Below are 20090 nucleotides of genomic sequence, written 5' to 3'. Positions count from 1 at the left end.
GACCCTTGATGCCTAATATATTTGGAGTTTGCATGTTTTTTCCGTGGATGCATGGATTATTCTCGGCGTTTTAGAGCTTGGCTGGGATGAATTTTTGTGGCCAGGTCACTCCTGAAAAATAACTTCATAGCTCGGTGGGCCTGAGCAAGTAAGATAAAAAATAGTTTAGGTTTAGCTGTAATTATGACACAGACCAAAGTAACAATCGGAGCGCAAGCTCAACATACTTGTCTTGGACTTTGTATTCAAATCTATTACTTGTATTGCATCTGTGTGCATGTTTCAAAAATTGCTGAAACGCCCTCAATTGAATGAAAATATTCGCATGCACAATGCAGATTAACTGCATTTGAAGTGCCTTCCCGGATGGTCTGCTTAACGTATTAAAAATAAAAATTACAGTTATCCATAGTGCCGTCATACTTTGGGTGCACCACGGCAAGTCGATTTGGCAAGCCGCGTGTGGGTGGGTGTAAAGTCTGTCACCCCCCCCCCCTACTGGACCATCCTGTGAAAAAAAGCTTCGTAGCTCGTCGGATTTCTCCAGCATGAATGAAACGATTCTGATTTGGAGTGCTGCTCGCCTAGTCCCAGATGCCCGGCCAGCATGGGAGGGTTTGCCGAAGTACCTTGTGAAGATGAGGCTCTTCACAAGCTCCCTCGATGGGAGGCCCTTCCACCAGCAGTAGTGTGAACAAGAAGTTGCAGGGCTGCACCTTTCACCCCACCACCTTTTTAAAAAAAAAAAAACCAATCCTTGTCACTTGGGTAATTAACCGGCAGTCACTAGTGGTTTTCATACTCTCTGGTTCTTTCGGTAAAGTCACGTAGGTATGAAATAAATTAAATCGCGACGTTTCGGGTGCAACACGTGTCCGTCATCAGGTGGGGACAACCACGGCAAGAAACAATTGCTGAAGTGACTTTACCGAAAGAACCAAAAGAGTGGATCCCTGCAGTCACGAAAACTTCAAATCTAGATTAGCGGCTTTCGGTTTTGTTAGAAAGTGAGTGAAGGCTACTTACTACTGCTGCTGCTGATGCCGCCCTGGTTGTGAGAATGCAGTTCTTGTTTGAGTATAAGAGACACCGTTAGTTAAACGAACTCTGGAGCAGAACCGACTTTCTCGTTTTATGTATTTTCAAGTTTTGTCAGATGTTGGCAAATCATTAGGAAATTGCTTCCCATGGGATTCAAGGTAAACAAGCAAGTCGCCAAAATGCTTGTTTACATTGGGGGTGGTGGGGACCTGGGAATTAGGTAAATGAAAATAAATAGAATCTGTGAAAAATCCTGTTCTCACTCAACCCGTGTACGTTTCCGAGTCCCATTAAACAATTGCGTGATTAAATTTGGCAGTGTGGGCCCTGGTTCAAGAAATCCTCCTTGTTGTGGCGTTAGCGGGTGGAGTTGGCAGCGTGGTGCACAACAATAATGGAATGCTGGGAAATTGTGGCACACCCATTTCACAGCAATTGACCTTCAATTAGCAGTTCCAGCGTTGGCGTCTGTTATGAGTGTGTAGCCGTGTGCATCCCGATGGATTCGCACTGCACATCAGTCTACACGCTGCACCTCACCATGAGAGTACACTGAGGCACTGTCGGTCTAGACTTGGCAGTTGCAGCTCGTCTAAAAATGCGTTCTTAATTCTTAATTTTGCTATACTAAAACAAGTTAATTTCATTTTAAATTAAATGTTGGCAGTTAAAACTAATCGCTGATTCGCATGTTTGCCCTGCTGAATGCATGTTTTGCCCGTACCATTGGCCAATCTAAGCCACTCCTATGGAGTGCCATCCGTTGAGAAAAGCGAAACCAATTGTGGTGCATATAGTTCCACCGCTTGCCAAATGACGAGTCGTCGTTTAAAGGTAATTTGACCCACCACCGACACTCGGGTCGTGTCTATTATCATGGGTGCCCCGGATTATTGGTGGGGAGCTTTTTCAAACTTGGTTTGGCTATCCCTCGTCAGATGTTATTTCTGGGTAGGGGTCAATTCCTGCCATAGGAATGGTGAATTTCCACACTGGCTTGGGGCCACCAGCAGTGTTGACACTCGGTTGTCTCTTACTGGCTCTGCGCCTCGACGCCGTCTCGAAACCTTCCCGTTGAAGCTGTTAAATAGCATTACGAAATGAGACTCTTAAACGGTCTGCATTTTACATCAATCCATACATCGCTGTACATAGCAAGGTGCATGCGTTTAACATGAAGCATATGAAAGGACGTGTACGTGTATTAGATCATGAACATATTACATGTATGTCTATTGTGTGTGTGTGCAAGTGGGTTGATCTACATAATGACTTGCCTGTCATATAAATGTGGAATTTCCACCACTGGCTCGGCTACAAACAAGAGAAGTGCCACCCCTGACTTGTTCGGAGTGGGAAACCATTGTGGCTTGATTGATTAAACAGCGCTAAAAAAAAGTTATCTGTCCATGGTGGGGATATCCTCCGACAGCCCGTACTAAAATTCTGAATGCGTCCCTGGGGCTCTGTCAAAATGTGCCGTCCTTGGGAAGAGGCGTTTCGGCTTCTGCTGAGTGTCTGATCAGCTGTTAAAGAACTTGAATATGTCCTTGGCAATATGGTCCTAAGCTTTGAATGAGTAGTTGTTGTCATTGATTAACAGACGGCTTTAAATTGAGAGAATTTGTCTACCTATTACTACGTGACTGTTTAACCAAGAGCATGCCACATTTGCTCGAAGTTACTCTCTTAAACTCCGATAATCATGCAGTGTGATTTTGCAGATGATGATGATGTGATTGTATTTTTTGTGGATGTGATTTTCTAGAATGAGAAATCATCTGGAAAGTTGACTGATCTTAATTTGGATCTCAAAAGTGTTCAGCAACAGCTCGGTAAGTGATCGATAAATGCAACATTCTATCGACCCATTGTGTGAAAATTGTATAACTTATAATTCAGGCATAATTGTCAATGCAGTGTTTGCATTACTAACTTGACGGCTACATAAAATCCCTTCGCTCGTTCATTCCCCACCAAACTAATTCACTTTGCATCTAGATATAGTCACTGTAGTGGCATGAACTCACAGGTGGTAAACCACATCGAGTGATTGGGCTGCGCACCGTAGGCATGGGGAATTTTTACACCACTGTCAGAGCCCCAGGGTTATTCGAGCCAAGGGGAGGTTTAAATTTTTGAGCGACTCATTTGTAACTTGGGTTTTACACCGAAGGCCTTGACCATAAATATTATCAAAACAAGCGTGGGACTGCCACCCCCTCATGGCAGTTACCAAGCCAGTGGTGGAGATTCCTCATTCCTATGGTTGGGGCTTTCTCCATAAGACAACCACATTTTTGACAATCTTTTATTGACCTCCGAGTGAATGCTGGGCTGAGTCACCCCTCTGCCCACCATTTCCCTCTTCTTGAATGTGAAAGAACGATCTTCTCCATCTTGAGGCGAGCGGGCATCACAGCTCATTTCGGGCTTGGCATGACCTGTCGCCAGTTGTAAAAACAACCATATCGTGAGGGCCCCACTCACGAGCTCGGCTCTGAGCTAGTGGAAGAGAGGTCTAGCTAGACGGCACTTCCCGTGATGATGTTTTGCCCTTAACATACTATCTATACTCCATTGTGTGCTGCAGCGACGTAGTGTCGTGGTTAGCGCACTGCCACGAACCTGCCGACCCGAATTCGATTTCCGTTCGCGATCGACACCAATGGCGGTTATCTGAACTGTCCCTGGGCCCTCCCCTAGGTCAACTCGGCCTCAATTGAGTATCTAGTGCGATGTGTAAAAACATTGACGAAGGTGGCCTGGCGTGGGTGCTGTTCCACTCCACCCAATAATGGCCGTTCCGGCCTTCATAGGTGCCCGCTTAACTGCACTTGCCGCAGCAGCTTGTTAAGGCTTTATGGGGGGGGGGGATTTTTGTCTTGTTTGCCGCAGCGATCTACGTGGAGCGCTGCACACGGCTGGAGCAGGAGAAGGAGGCGGCGGAGCGAGACGCCGTCGCGGCCGTCGCGGCTCTCGCCGAGGCCGAGAGGAGGCACGCCGAGGCCCTGTCGAACCTCGAGGCCACGCTCAGGCAGCAGTTCGACGGGGAAATGGAGCAGCTGCAGCAGACCCACGAGCAAGAGCTGGATGCGAGGGTGGCGCAGGTACCTGGCCACGCACCCCCGATGAGCACGGTTGGCTACGTACGTGCGAAAGAAGATCGACATGCATACCTATGTCGGGGCTTTTTTGCAGTTTTTTTTTTATTTGTCTTTTAAAACTCGCATCTTTAAACTGGCTTTCATGCCATAGGTTGTGGTCGTTTACCCTGGTTCTGTTTATTTTATTGCTTTCCGTACATTGTGCATTGGGATCTATGGATGAAATGTGCCTTGCAAATGTAAATTATTATTCTTATTTTTCAATCTGTTCTGCATTGTTGCCAGAGTGGTAGCATAACAGAAGCTTTTTTTTACACTTAAGAAATCTCGTGTCCTTGCATTTTTTAGTTTTTGTCTCTTCTGGCTTGGGTGGTGCTCCGGCAAAGTTTTAAAATTCTCTTGGTTAGTGGTTTGCTCGGTCAATAATATCTCTGTGGGAAGGAACACCGCTGGTTCTGGATGATCAACTCAGATTTGCACCTTCCCCACAGACAGATGGCTTGATTTTTATACTGCATGCCCTTGAGCCAAATACCTAGTGTTGTGGTCCCGGTAACGCGTTTACGTTTTTGTCAACTCAGATTGGCCACCAATTTTTGGCTGCGGCCTAAATTCTCCAGTCTCATTACACTTCAAGGCTGTAGATAGCTTAAATAAAAGCGACTTTTAAAAAAAATAATCACAATTCCACTCTGTTAGAAATGTCCAACACATTTCCGAACACGATCAAAAATGCTATGAGGAGTTGCTCTGGAGACTGGGAGATCGTTGATCGATGTTCGGTCACCGGTTTGATGGCATTAGCCCACGATTTCTCACTGGATACAGTGGGCTATGTGGAGGCTGCCATCTTCTCCAAAAATGCATGCAGTAGTGGGACAAACTTAAACTTTTACTTTCAATCAAAAGTTCAACAAACAATGAATATTTAATATTGTAGCTACAAGTCTTGCCCCTTTTGTGTTTTATATACAAGGTATTAATTTTGTTGGAATTTTGTTTGTTCTGCATCAAACATTCTCCTTGTCAGCCAAATCCTGAGCTGGTTGGAGAATCGGATCCCAGTTGAGAACATGTGGTGTCACATGACGCTAAACAAATGCGGTCAACATCTGAAACCAATTCCGCTCCGAGCTAGGGCCCTGTGTTCTAATTTCACTTTGTGATGTTTTCTTTTTCTATGATTTTTTGGATGAATCCAGTGGCTTCGTTATTTCTCCAGGAATGCCATTTCATTTTCGGTTAACAATGAGAGGCTACTTGACTAAACATGAACATTTTCCTTCTCCGCTAATGGCTTTATTGGTCATTTATTGCCTCTCCTTATCCCGAGAGCGCACGCGTGGGCTGGGAGGGGGGTTAATTTTAGAGTGGAGCTCCCTCCTGCTCAAGAATGTTGACACTTTATATACACAAGGCGCCGAGAGCCAGAGAAGAATGCACGATGGATAAAAGCAGATCCCGACGTTACTCATTTTATCGTTTAACATTTGTTTAAAGTTTGTTTTGACGTTGACCATGTCATCGCCCCCTTTACATGAGAGCACGCTGGAGGGCCGCGCCATGCCATCACGGCCCTTTTTTTGCCTCTTATTTCCGTGGTCATGAGCTAGCAAATCTCGGTTGCCCCGAACCATTGCATGCTCATTCAACTCGCCGAGATGCAGCATCTCCTCTGTGTATGTTAAACTTCTTTTGCCCCATACGTAGCCAACCGTGCTTAATCGGAGGTCCTCGAGCATTGTGTGGCTCTTGTGTGTGCATGCAGAATTACTTGTCATGGAACTTCTCCCTGCTGTCAATTGTAATATGGGATTTTTTTATTGTACGTGGTCTTCTGGAAACATCGTTTGTGCAGTTATGCTATAAAAGTTATTTAACCAGTTGCTTTTCAAATTAGTATTCCGTGCATACAGTGGACTTTTTTTTTTATGCAGAAAACTATTTTACTACCACCTCCACTTACAAATTCTGGCACATTTTATGAGTGACGGTAATGTTAGCTTTGTAAAAATAACATATGAAAAAAAAAGTTTTAAGTGTCTCGATTGGAAGCCTGTCGGCTGGTGGCGGAAATTCCAAATGTTTATGGTGGGGCCCCATCTTTCCATAGGACTGATCACGTTTGACTTTTCTCAAGTAGTAATCATTTTATCCACTCTGTAGGGGATGATGTGCATAAAAATATAGCTTCATAAGAAAACGTTCTCTGCGGTTAGCCTTCAAGTCAGGAAATGGTTTAGAAAAAAAGTCCTTATCCGAAATGAAAGCTTCTACTTTTTGGCCACGAGGCAATTTGTAATAATAGTGATGATGGCAAAGTGCACTTGGGGATTTCTTGATTTTATCCCTGTTTGCCAATATGCGTCGGAGCATAAGCCATCATGCAAACGCCGGTCATCCTCACAGCGGCTTTTTTTGCTAACCATTGAACAAAGACGCTCACCACATTGCGCGCTTTCGGATGCGCTTCTGCGGCCGTCTGGAATGATCTTTCTTCCGATATTAGGAAGCCGCTCAAGCTATGCACTTTAAAATCTAAATTGAAAACCCATTTCTTAAAACTGCTTTTTGTATTTAGTATGTTGACCTTCACCGGCACCTCCGATTTGGCACGGTTTGCTACGTACATTGCAAAATATGTTTTACATGCGCATAGATGTGTCTGTGCATGACTACAGGGGGTGGGATCGTTGTCTTGAACCACCTGAAAGTGTCAGCTTGGTCATTGGCACGCTGCATTCCTGGCAACCTGAGTTTCAAATCCCAGCCCACGCGTAGCCATTTTTGGCAGGCTACCCAAATCTGTCTTTGTCTTCCTCCCTTAGGTGTGTTCAGCCTTAAATTAGTACCTGCTGTTGTGCAATCATCACTGCAGGAGAGGGCCATAATGACTGGGCCGTACCAGGGTCTAATGTGCAATGTCCACAGTGGGCGCTCGCTATTGGCGCTTGCATGTTAATGTGTTATATTAAGAGTAAATGGGGAATCCTTGTTATTTCTGTGAATTTCTAAGACAAATTGCCTCTTCCAGACCCTGCCATGAAACATTGCCATTTAATTGAGACCATCTGATGTTGCGTGGGTGGGAGTTTTCTTTTCTCTCCATTCAGGTAAACTCCATATCTGCTCGCCCGTCCCTCCTACTTTCCCGATTTATACTCTGGATGTAACATTCTCTGGGTTTTCTGTCTCTCGGGAATCTACTCCCACCGTCTCATTAATCATGCCCTCTGCCGCTGTATTAAATCCATTCTAAAAGTATACATTTTCCACTGCGCCTTTGCCACTATATATCATTCTTGGAAAACTCGTTTGTGTTGCGTACTGTGTGCGTACACGCCTGCCTCAAGTACTGCATACATGCTTTTTGGTTTTCTGTTGGTATGCATGTATATTTGTTAAACTTCTTTTGAACCGTACGTAGCCAACCGCGCGAACCAGAGGTGCAAGGGAAGGGCAATCAACTAAACAAAGCAGTTCTCAAGAAATTAGTTTTCAATCTCGATTTAAAAGTGCATAGCTCCAGTGGCTTCCTAATATCGAAAGGAAGAGCATTCCAGATGGCCGCAGAAGCGCATCTGAAAGCGTGCAATGCAGTGACCGTATTTGTTCGATGGCCAATCAAAAGCTGCCGCTGCGATGTTTACCGGAGTTTGCGTGATGGTTTACGCTCCTTGACGAGACAATTCAGTGGCTTTCTGCGCAAACAACCACCTTTACCTGTATCAAAGCCCTGAGCCCATTGATGGGCATTTAACTTCCTTGTGGAATAGGCCATTTTCTTTACTTTCTCATGATCTGCGGGGGAGTTATGGACTGCTGCATTGACCCCAACCTAGGAATTGACCACTCAAAATTCCACTTTGCAATTTTCACATGCCACAAACCCCAATGTCTCTGCCCCATGAGAGCGTGACAGGGCCCAGCGGTAGGGTGTTTGCTGCTTGTTGCAGAGGTTCACAGTTTAAATCCAGTGTCCTCCCTGATATAGGGTGGTGCCACGGTGGCTAGGAGATGTTAACTACCTCGCCTGGTACACAGGAGGTCGTGGATTTGATCCTGACCCTGACGCCTGCTGTATATTTGGAGTTTGCATGTTCTCGCCGTGGTCATGTGGATATTTCTCCAGGTCCTCCCTCCACATTAAGAAATATGCGTTTATGGAATTGGCTGCTATAATTTTCCACATGATTTCGCCACTTTGTTGAGCTGTCATTTCTGGCCAGTTCGCTTCTGAAGAAGAGCTATATAGGTCAGTGGACCTTACTTGATAAAATAAAAATAAAATACAAATTTCTGCGAGCGTAATAACTAAAATAATACGACAGTGGCCAATAAAAAAATCTTCTGACATAGTTTGCTAGTGTAGGCCCATTGTGTGCTGACGTTGGGCGGTTGGGGTCCAAATAATACAATTATTGTAACCTGAAAATTGCTATATACATGAACAATATGGAGCAATCATCACACCCCTACTGGGACTAATGCCCCAGGCCACATTTAGAAATAAGATGATACTGGTCTCTTGTTCTCGCCACCTGGTTAACTAAACTTAAAGCCACTGCATTTGGCGATGCTCTTTTCCACACTGAAATTCTATGTTCCTGCGGCAGTGCTCGGCTTTGTGCGAACATGTAGGTGTTGCCTCCCGTTGGTCGTCACCAGAGGTCTCAAACGGGTTTTGATTCCTTACCCGTACCTGGCTGGGTGCGGCCGGGTACGGGTAGCCGGGTATCGGGTAGGGTACGGGTATCGGGTACCCGGTTGCGACCTCTGGTTGTCACCAGGAAGAGTGGATCCCCTTTTAAGAATACTTCAAAAAGCATTGGCCAAATATCTCTCGTTATTGAGACCCCGTGGGAAGTTTTCATGGCGACACTATCAATTTACTGACACACGAGGGACAAGTGTGATGAACGCTGTGAACTTGTGATCGTGAACCCAGTGCATTCTGGGCTAATTGCACATCATGGTATGGAGCTGGCACCAGTGACAGTTTGGGTTTAAATCTGGTGAAGAGGACTGTGGTTAAACCGCACTCTGAAATGTGGTGGTGACTTTATGGTTTTGGTTTACTTCACCAATGACTTAGACAACCACATGGAACGATGTGTTTTCTTTTTATTCCACTTCAACTCTTGAGGATTAAACATGTTTGGTTGGCCACGTGACAATCTTTTCAAAACCGTGTGGGTTCAGAGGCCAACTGTCATTTAAATATTTAAGGCTGTTCTATGCCACCACGTGATGCAGTGCTCACTGCAGAAGCTCCGGAAGGACATGTCTTGCTCATGATGGTGATGCTGAGATCAGGATGGGAATAATACTGCATTTGTGGGGAGTTGGGGGGGGGGATAACAAAGGGAAGTGACACACCCTGATTGATCAGATGTTTACACTGCCCACACTCCACTCTGGTCCTCATGTCCAGGAGTTGCCGTGGTCCAGTGTGTTTGCTCAATACTAAAGTGAAATCTCCCAATTGTCACACGTCTCCTGTCGCCCATGGAGTGAAGGGAAGGCTGCTTTTGCTTCAATGCATCTGCAATAACATAAGGTGGCCAAAGGGGACCGACTTGGAAAAACAAATGACCCAAACAAAGTTCGGGTGTTGAATTACAAATCAAACACACACACACACACTCCAGCGCTAGTAGCAACAGAACAACACATGGCCCTGTTTAAGAGTTTTTTTGGACCGTGATGACTTTTTACGTAAATATCATTAATCATCTTGTGCCCATTTTAGATAGCAAAATGAGCGGCTATAATAAATGTACAACACAAAGCATAGCATTCTGTTCTTAATCTAGCCAAATAAAAACCTTGCGTCTTCCCATTTATCTTTGTTTAGTGACCGTGAGCAAGTGGTGGTCAAAATTACACATTTCTATGGCAGTGAACAGTCTATCCATCGGACAACTGATATTGATTTTTCACATGGAATAACACATGTTCTTGACCCAGAATAAGCAATGGGCTCAGCTGATGCTTAACTGGGATTTTAAATTCCAATCTTATGATTCTTGAGTTCATTTTTCTTGCCAGAATACCATCCTTGGGATTTAATATAATGGATACAAATGAAAAGCGTAGTGTAACAAAAAATGCCAAAACAAATTATTGCACGAGGCAATGCAATACATCTCACTTTAAAAACTCTGTACCGTGCACGGGGGCACCTTCGCTTGACGTCGCTCTGCGCTGTAATGAGCACCCTGTTGAAATTCCAGCCGCGTCTTTGCCAGAGCGCGCGGCTTTGGGTAGGTTTTAGACGCGGACGCCGTTATCGTCACTTGCAAGCCAAGACGCCATCCTCCTGAGGACGTTAGTGGCTCGTTGACTCGGCAGCGCTCGGACGAGCAACGCAAAAGTTTTTCCTCGGTGCTTCTGTTTTGTGTGTGAACTTCTTTCACACCGTTGTACGTAGCCAACCCATGCTCATCGGAGGTGAGGGGAGAGGGCAACAAACTAAACACAAAGCGGTTCTCAATAAATGAGCTTTCAATTTATATTTGAAAGTGCACAGTTCCAGTGGCTTCCTAATATCGGAAAGAGCATTCCAGATGGCCGCAGAAGCACATCCGACAGCGTACGATGATGCGGCGGGGTGACCGTCTTTGTCCGATGGTTCGCCAAAAGCTGCCGCTGCGCCGGGGGTGGCAGCTTTGCTGTCGATGTTTCACTTGGTGGCTGGGTTTCAACGAAGGAGAGGTGCGGCCTTACCCGATGGCCGAGACGCACAAATTTCCTACAATCATTTCGAATTGGTCAAGGTGGAACGTGGCAACTTCTTGCTTATGCCGCTGCTGGTGGTAGGGCCTCCACCGTAGGCATTTCCTGGGAGCCTCTCCAGAAGGTATTTGTCTGTGCTGGCCAGACAACTTTAAAGACGTGGGAGTGCCCACGCTTTACCCCCACCACACACGACCTGCTGATCGACAAACTATGGTAGTCCAATTTGTGCTGGTGGGGGAGGGAACGATCCCATGATTTCAACTGCTGTGACAGTCTCGGCGAGTTCTCACACGGTTATAAATAAACTTGACTCTTATGTAAGTATTGACTTTCCATAAGGAGATGCACATAAATCCCAAAAGTCAGGGTTGGCCTTCTGACTTTGATTTGAACACGTGTCCTTTTATTTGGAAGCTACTAACAGTGGCATCTGCCGTGGTCCATGCATGAACTTGATGTGGCTGGACGTAGCGTCATTTTCTATGTTTCTGTTTTTCCCATTTAGCAAAAGAAAGAGGCCATGTCTGAGATTGAGATGGAGACGGTGACTGCCATGAAAGAAGGCCTGGAGAGGAGCATCAATGGTGAGCTTGCACATTCCATGATTTAATTCAATAGATGCTTCAACAGCAACGTGTGAACCCTATGAGCATAACAAATATGGGCATTTAACTTAACACAACTGTAGCCCTGTTGAAATATTTTGCTGTCTGCGTTCACTTAATGGATGTATGTTGAACTTCTTTCGCACCGTACGTAGTCAACCGTGCTAATTGGAGGTGTGGGGGAAGGATTACAAACTAAACATAAAAAGCAGATCTAAAGAAATGATTACATTTTTTCGAAAAAAACGCCACTTTTTCTAAAAATTTCATGCTGTGGTTTTCAAACCTGATGATTGCTTGTGTTGAAATCGAAACGTCGTGAGAATTTTATTGTTTTATTTTTATTTTTTATTATTTCCCTTCTACGGTTCTTTACCAAAATGATTTTCTCTTTATATTGAAAAGTGCATAGCTCCAGTGGCTTCCTAATAACAGAAGGCAGACTGTACCGCAGAAGTGTATCCGAAAGTGCGCGATGCAGTAACAGTTTGTTCTATGGTGAGCAAAAATGTTAAGCATGCTGCTGAAAAGTAACTTTTGTTATAATTGTGGTATTGATTTTGTTTTAATTGAAAACCCTTGCATTCAATCGAGGTTTTCCTGTGTAACTAAAAGAACATCTTCATATCTTCTTGGTTCTTTCGGTAAAGTCACGTAGACTTTACCGAAAGAACCAAGAAGATGAAAGAACCAAAAAGATGAATCCCTGCAGAAGCTTTAAATCGAAATCTTCATATTAATTAATGTAGGCAATGAGCAGCACTGTAACAGGACATTTGAAGGCATGGACACATCTAACACTGCTTCTGAAGTCTGTTACATGCCTGGGTCTCACCCAGCACAAACAGTCATGAACCGTAGACTTGTACAGCATATTCCTGAACTTATTCATTACCCTTTAAATAACGTTCACGAAACTTGCCAAGCCAAAGCATGCTCGCGGTTTTGTGGGTCTCGTTTTTCTGTTGAGAGGTCTTTCCGATCAGTGCATACCAGCTTCAACAGAACCAAATCGACTACGATCCGCCGCTCACGGCGACCTGCCGCTGTACCCACCGCATGTGAACCTCGCGCACGATGCGGCCACCGCAGTTTCGGGGTCTCCGGCCCAATGACCTGGAACACGCTACCAGATCATGTTTGGGATCCATCCCTGAGTCGGAGCCCAGTTCCTGCAGCAGACTCGAAACAGTGTTATTGTTTCGGAGAGCCTACTTAAACGTGTGATCAATGCGTATTCGTGATGGACTGGACTCGTAAGAGTGCGCAATAACAAGAGTTCTATATTCTTAGGTTTTTTTGGTAAAGTCACGTAGGTAAAAAATTCAAATTATTAAAAGTAAAATAAAAATCACGACGTTTCGGAGGCAACACAAGCTTCCGTCTTCAGGTGGGACCGTCACAGCACGATAGCTGTATCAAGTGAGAGAAATTCCAAGAAACCCGTATTTTTATATATACTGGTTGAGGGTGGGAGGAGCCAAGGTAGGCCCTGAATATTATTTTTGTGAGGTTCGGTGCGGCTGAAGCACGCTGTTAGGAAAGAGCCTTTGTTGTGTAAACAGGGTGCGGATGATGTGAAGGTGCATGTAAAAGGGACTGAGCCTTTTTGTTATGTAGAGATGATGCGGCTGAAATCGTACGTTGAATTTTTCAACACTGTCTCGCACCTTGCCGTTTATTTCCAGAGCTGAACCAGTCTTTTGAAAGTGAACGGATGTCGATGCAGAACAAGTTTGAACGTGAGAAATCCTGCTTGGAGGTATGCGAGCTCCCATTATAGCATCCCCTTGCTTATTGTAATCGACATCTGCGTTGCTTCCAACCGCTGCGTTTTAAAACGGTGGAATTTGCATTTAACGTCGGACCGAGACTGTTTGTCAGACGTCGAAGTGTTTTCCTTCCTGTTCAAGGGAGCGTTGGAAAACGTTCCCCTCCATTGATGGCGCTGAACCGTTGGTGGGAAGTTCTACCTTCCTGAACATCCACGTTAATTTGTATGTACGTTGAACTTCTTTTGCCCCATACGTAGCCAACCATGCTAATCGGAGTTGTGGGGGAAGACAACGATAAGCCTATAAACTATGCGCCTTGCGCATCTTCATCCTAACACAAAAAACATGTACCTCTGTGAAAATCGCAGGAGACGGTGAAGACGCTGTCTATGCAGATCAAGACTCAGAAAGAAGAAATCTCCAGCATAGGGAAGCTCTTGAAAAATACTTCTGCCAGCAAGGTAGGCGCTGATAAAGTTAGAGGGTGGGTAGGGTGGGGATGCTGGTGGGGGGGGGGGGGGCCTTCACTACGTTCACCCGAATTGTCCCTGCTGACGAACACCACCTAAAAGGGGTTGCGTGCCTCGAAGCGCTTCAAGCGGTGGTGCCCCGCTGGCAGCGATTGCGCAAGCACCTGCGGCAAACAGAAGCACGCCGCGCTTTCGTGAATAACCCTGCCCTCAAAGGGGGGATGCGCCTGAATAATAAGTGACGTTTCGGGCAATGGTCCTTCTTCGTAGCAGAGATTAATTTCTACCGTTCCAATAGAGAACCTCTTGTCCTGCGAGATGTTAACTACATCGCCTGGTATACAGGAGGGTCATGGGTTCGATGCTTACTCTGGCGGCTGTATATTTGGAGATGGCATGTTCTCCCCCTGGTCGTTTTTTTTTTCTCTCTGGGTGCTCCGGTTTTTCCCTCCACATTTTAGAATCAACATCATACGTCTTGAGTTTGCCTTATTATAAATTCCACGTGATAAGCCACTTAATTGAGCTATCATTTTGTGACCCGGTCACTTCTGAAAAAGCTATATACCTTAGTTGGGCCTTACCTGGTGACATTTGTAAAAAAAAATCGTTAAACTCGGCATTGATTATTTTTAAGTGGTGTAGTAATGGAGATGTCTTTTTTGTTAGCTCTGATAACAAGCGATGTTCTTCCGGCTCTCCCGGTCACTTGTGTCCATACCCCCGCCGCTCCTCCGTGCGATGCTGACACACCGATTTCGTGCCGACCGCGCAGGGCTCACCGCAGTCTCCCGCGTCGTCTCCGCACATGGAGGACGAGCTGAACAGCCTGAAGGCTGTGGTGGACATCCGCACCCAGCAGATCCACACGCTGGAGCGCCGCATGCTCACGCTGCAGCAGGAGGTTTGCTCCCCCCACCCGCACATGTCACAGTAGAGAGGTGATGACGATGATGACGATGAAATCGCCTTTATTTAAGACCGAAACTGGAGGTTGGTTGTGATCGCCAGCGAAACGTCGTATTCATTGTAAATGTCGTGGGTTTACTCTCCACCACACACCGGTGAGCTGAAGTAGTAGTAATTGGCACGTTTTGTTTGTGACAATTTAATTGGCTGTGGTGGTGGGTTTAACCCAATCTAACCCAAAAAACCTTTATGGATAATATTAGTCGCAAAGGGGCCTACTCCGTGTTAAACTAGAGGCCACCTGCCTAAAGGGCACAGCATCTCCCTGCTCAAGCGAGCCTGGGCTGAATGGAAGAGTATTTACGGTGTTTGCACGCCTGTAATTCAGTCCATTTTTGATCAGTGTGATCTATTAAACCTGCCCGCTATCACTCACAACTCAACAAAGCGTAAAATATGGGTTTATCTGACCATTAATGCCCCCTTTTAATCAAAACCACATTTTTACTTTTAATGCTCCACTAAAATCGCAGCACTTGCTCGAAGCTGTGACCTGTTTGTCGCAGTTGCCAAATAGACAAAGTGGCTTAATGCAATTTGTGTAACGACGTTTCTCGTTCAGGCCGATGCCAAACGGATTGTGGAGGAGAAGCTGCAGGTGCTGCAGCAGCAAAACGAGGACATGAAGGCTCGCATGGACAAGAGCATGGAAGTCACGAGGTGCGCGCAGTGCACAATGTCACTCCTTAGGCTTAAAGTGAAGGTTGTTCACCGGCCAGCCGCTTGAAGCAGTGGCCGATTTGTCCCCCTGTGATCAAAGCATTTTTGTTCAGATGAATCAAATGAGATGAAGAATTCGAATTTATTATTTCTTTACATATCACCCATAGCTTGCTGGGGTGGGGGGGGGGGGTGAGGAGGGACTGTACATGGAGGCACATGTGTTTTGTGACCCCCAAATGAATTCTGTAAAGCTTCAAATATTTTTTAGTGAGGTTTATTTAAAGCTGAAATTAATATGCAAAGTAAAAAACTATGTTCGGTCAATTAATTGAGGGTCGGAAGACATCTGTGGACCGCCTTGTGGAATAAAATTGGCGACGGCTTGAATCGATTGTTTCCGTTGGCGCAGGCAACTGTCGTCGGAGCAGACGGCTCTGCAGGCGTCCCTTCAGCGCGAGGCTAAAGCCAAGCAGCGTCTCTCCATGGAGAAGGAACAGCTCATGTGGAAGCTGCAGAACGGCAGCTCGCCGGGCGTGTCTCCCTCCTCGCCACCGTCCACCTCCCCCACGTTCTTCTCCTTCCAGTCCAACAACACCGCTCAATTCTTCTCCACGCCGCAGTAGCGCGTGGCGGGGGGGGGGCTCTCGCCCAATCCGACCCCTGGGGTGCCAAGACCAGAGCCCAGCCGCTTGCCGTTGGGGAAACAACAAGAGATTCATCTCCTGTCTTCTGCCCACGTGTTCCCCAGCCAGCGTCGGACTCGAATCAGTCCGTGGATGTTCATTCCGTCACGACGTTGTTAGGCGTTGTCCTTGCAGAAGCTGTGTCGGATTCTAACCTGAGTTTGAGAAACTATTTTTTTACTTGGACAAATCTACATATTCGATGGCTCCGATCTACTGATGCTCATTTACTTTGCTGGGAAGCATGCTCCGTCTTCCGTTCGGCCGTTGATGATCAACCCATATGCCCGATTAGATTGTCATGCCATGGAAAGCTAATGGGCCGACACTGCCTCCTCTTCTTGATGATTACCGAGACCTACAGAAGAATGCACACGTGCTTGTGACCATAAGTAAACTCAGCATCGTTTATTTCGTGAGACTTTTTTCACTTTGCAAACTTTATGCGCATCCTGTGATTTTGCGTGCGGTGTCATGTAGGCTTTTGCGTACTGGGAAAACGTTTCTCGCCGCTAGCTTGAAGGGCCGCGTTGCTTTCGCGTGTGTCGTTATCCCGTGAAAAGCCCACTTGGCAAAAACAATTCACGTTCTTCCACACCCCAGGTGCCTTCAAACGTGTGGGTCTGTAACGTAAACCTCAAGCCAATTAATATGGACTTCCTACGGCTTTAGCCAGCAGGGAGAACAGACGAGGAGAAGGTTTTTTTAAAGTCTTGTCCAGAGGATCCCCAGTCCCTGCTAATCCAGTGCAAGCACTGTATATTCAATTACACTGAATAAGCGTTGGAACGGTATTCCAGCAGCCAAGTGGCGTCATGCCTTAAACACGTGGCCCGTATCGATTTCCACGTGCCCAGGCCTCGTGGCGAAGGAGCTAACAGGGGTGGCACGCATCGGCTGAACGCGGTGCCCCAATGCGAAAAAAACCCGCCTGATGTACGGTTAAATACCTTCCGTTCCTCGCTTTGCCGCTCCCCAACCCTTGACGTAATGCAAATTGACACCAAATGAAAGTCGGCAATGCCCTCTCCCCCCTCCTTGGCATGGACCTACGCCGGGTGATGGACATCAGAAATGTTGCTGTGGTCCGTTCCACGGTGGAACATTGTTGATGCATTCACCACATGTGATGGGCCTTTACTAAGTAAGGCATTTGTTTTTTTAAGTTTTCAATGTCCGTGCACGCGTGCACACAAAGCGTATCCAAATTACAATTAGCGTTCTTACAGTGAGCACACGAAGGTGGCTGAAAACATGACATCGTGAAATTTGAAGTTACTGTAACGTGTTTATAGAGCTTGCAGTCAGGTTTCTTCCGAAATGGCACAATCGGCCACTTAGGAAACTGGTCCTTAAGTGATAACTACGGGTTTTCTAGCCATTACATAATTTGCCCACAAAGTTGAATTTGTTTTAAGAAGATACGTCGAATAATAAACCATCTTATCATTATATACCGCAATAGATTTACACCCGCATAGAGCAAGTGGGACGGCGGGGGGGGGTAAACACTCATTGCCTCCTTAAGACCACCAACACATTGTGCAGCTGCTCTGTGTTGTTCCATGTGGCCGGCAACACACACAAAACGGAAGCTTGACACCGACGCATTTAATTGCAAAAAAAGTCATTGTTTCTTGCTCGGTAAACTGAGATGGTAGTGGTGGTGGTGGGGCTCCTGCAGCGATTGTTGCCGCTAGCCTCGTTCGCTGCCTGGTGTCTTCCGACCCGCTTCAACAATGCCTTGCAAACGTTCCGACTTTGCTGGGTTTGCAAAATTGTTTCAACATTGTGGCTTTTTTTTTTTACTTTTGTGTGATTTTTGTAAATATATAAAGTAATAAAATAAATTTAAGTCTTACGACAAATGCATGACATTGCCTTAATGTAAATGACTCGCTTTGCGAGACTCCGCAAAAGGGAGTAGAAACATGTCTGTCAATTGTTGTGGAGTCCGATACGACGACCTGTGTATGAAACCCCAAATGTCTACATGGGTTTTGCACGTAGGCTTTTGTGGCCAATATTATCCAGTAAAGAGGTTTCTTTGGGTTGGATCGTGGCAATATAAATGTCGTTAAACCCACCATCGCTTAACAGCCAATTAGTAAGGTTATTACATAAACAAAACGTGCCAATTCGTTACTTGTCGAGCACGATCGAACCCAAAAAACCTCACGTCTCCATAGGTGCTCGTGCACGCTTGTGTGCGATGTTGCATCTACAGTGGTCCAGATGTCATATGACCCCCACCCCCCCCCCTTTAATTCTCCAACTTATGTTTCTAAATGGGGGGGGGAGGGGTTCACAAGACATCTGGACCACCCTGTACAATTTCATTCGTGTTACCTGCTAAGCTGCTATACCTCTACTCGTGGTGTGTCAAAGTGACGAGAAATTATAAATATCATTGGCATCCAGGATCCCTGTGACCGAATTGGGGTGAAGGGGAGCCATGTGATTTGGCAACATCGGAGCGTGTTCTGTGTGGTTTCTTGGAATGGTTTGCGAGTAAATGTTTGGAAAATATTTCCGTAATTGATGCTTTAAGCAGTGAAGAAATGGGCCCTCTATGTCCAACCGCAAGCAAGTGTGGACCACTGATGCTTCATTGTCGGTTAGATTTGGCAGCGTTGTGTGTCTGCAAACAGGTTTTTTTTTTGCACAGTTTAATTTCCCAAAATAATACATCGATCAGTTCCTCGCTATTTCAGGATCATTTTGGAGCATCTGCCCGCGTGTGGTTCTGGGAACAAGGTGTCATCCCAATGTTCCACAGCCCATGAGTGGTGCTCTCGGGTTTTTCCGTTCGTGAGACGCTAAGAATGACGGCAAACCCGAGATACAGTTTAAGCTACAAGGAAACACTTGCTGTCAAATCCAAAGTGTAAATGAATAACACACCTTAGTCGAATGTTTCCATTAATTTACAAATCACAATTAAGTCAGCGGTTGGGTTAGTAACGTGTGCTCTTCTCGTCACAGGTTTTTACGGTGTTTGCTGTTTGTAAGCAAAAATGTGTTTTTCAGCATCTGTGGACTGCTGTCTGAATACTCACAAAGTAATCGTCGGCACGTTTTGCCATTTATCGCCGCACCGTTGTGCACTAATCACGGCGTGTTCACGTCTCTGCGCGGATGTCCGAGCGTTTACGCGCACACGACGTGCGTTTCACGATTTCTCATCTGACACTCCGCAGGCTGCTGCTCCTGATGTAAAGGAAAATCATCGTTTCTGAGCAAAGTTCTACACCACTCACTCAATCGCTCACTGTTCATCGTTTGCTGGCCCTAGAAGGCCTATTCACTCTTGCCCCACGTTGCACTGGTGCTGAATGCAGTATTGTTCAATGGTGTTTGTTTTTGTTTGGGATTTGGATGAAGGTTGGGAGGCACCGTTTATGAAGCGATTGCCCGTCATGGGGACCGGGGGTTGTTTACTAAGCACTTAGCGCTGAACATTGTTGTTTATACGCTGTTACAAATAATAAATATGTGAACTGAAGCCATGTTCATGGGTTTTTTTTTTCCTGAGACAAGTTGATTTAAGGTCAACATGCCCCCCCACCGAAAGGTGCTCTCGGCACCCAATGCTGCCAAATGACTCCTCTCGCAAGGGGCAGTGTTTAGTCCAAGCCAACTTGTACAAGGTGACGTTACGCCCGCCTTCAATTCAATATTTGGGGAGGTGGGTTTGGTAAACCGCAGAAACGTGGAGCATGTGTAAGACCCACTGCAGGGTAATGAGTTGGTACAACGAAGTAGGTGGCCAAACCCAGATGTGTAGAGATTTAAGTTCTCTTATTATGCACGCGTTTTGTCTGGTCACACCAGTTCCGTATTATCACAAGGGACGGGATGCCAATGGATGCAGACGCTTACAGAATCGATTAATCACATTGATCAGGAATCGAACTTGATGTATCTAGCTCGAGTTCATTGTGCGTGTCTATATAACACCACGATAATAAAAAATCATATGCGCATTCCATTCTAGGATCCCAAATGAACAATGCATGAAATGCATAAAATACAG

The 20090-nt window shown here is 45.8% G+C and overlaps 1 protein-coding gene across 1 annotated transcript in view; it reads left to right on the top strand.

Annotated features, from left to right (window-relative positions):
* The window catches only part of LOC144937557 (coiled-coil domain-containing protein 69-like), a 30745-nt gene extending 11202 nt beyond the window's left edge, over positions 1-19543 (top strand). Inside the window, exons 2-9 of the mRNA XM_078864842.1 lie at positions 2810-2876; positions 3940-4151; positions 11395-11473; positions 13183-13256; positions 13638-13730; positions 14515-14643; positions 15271-15368; positions 15781-19543. Coding sequence (XP_078720968.1) covers positions 2810-2876; positions 3940-4151; positions 11395-11473; positions 13183-13256; positions 13638-13730; positions 14515-14643; positions 15271-15368; positions 15781-15994 — 966 coding nt within the window. The 3' untranslated portion in view covers positions 15995-19543. The remainder of the gene's footprint in view (positions 1-2809; positions 2877-3939; positions 4152-11394; positions 11474-13182; positions 13257-13637; positions 13731-14514; positions 14644-15270; positions 15369-15780) is intronic.
* Positions 19544-20090: the final 547 nt, after the last annotated feature.

The sequence above is a fragment of the Lampetra fluviatilis genome, chromosome 19 (assembly GCF_964198595.1).
Source record: "Lampetra fluviatilis chromosome 19, kcLamFluv1.1, whole genome shotgun sequence".
NCBI lineage: Eukaryota > Metazoa > Chordata > Hyperoartia > Petromyzontiformes > Petromyzontidae > Lampetra > Lampetra fluviatilis.
This window is presented reverse-complemented; position numbering and strand designations above follow the sequence as displayed.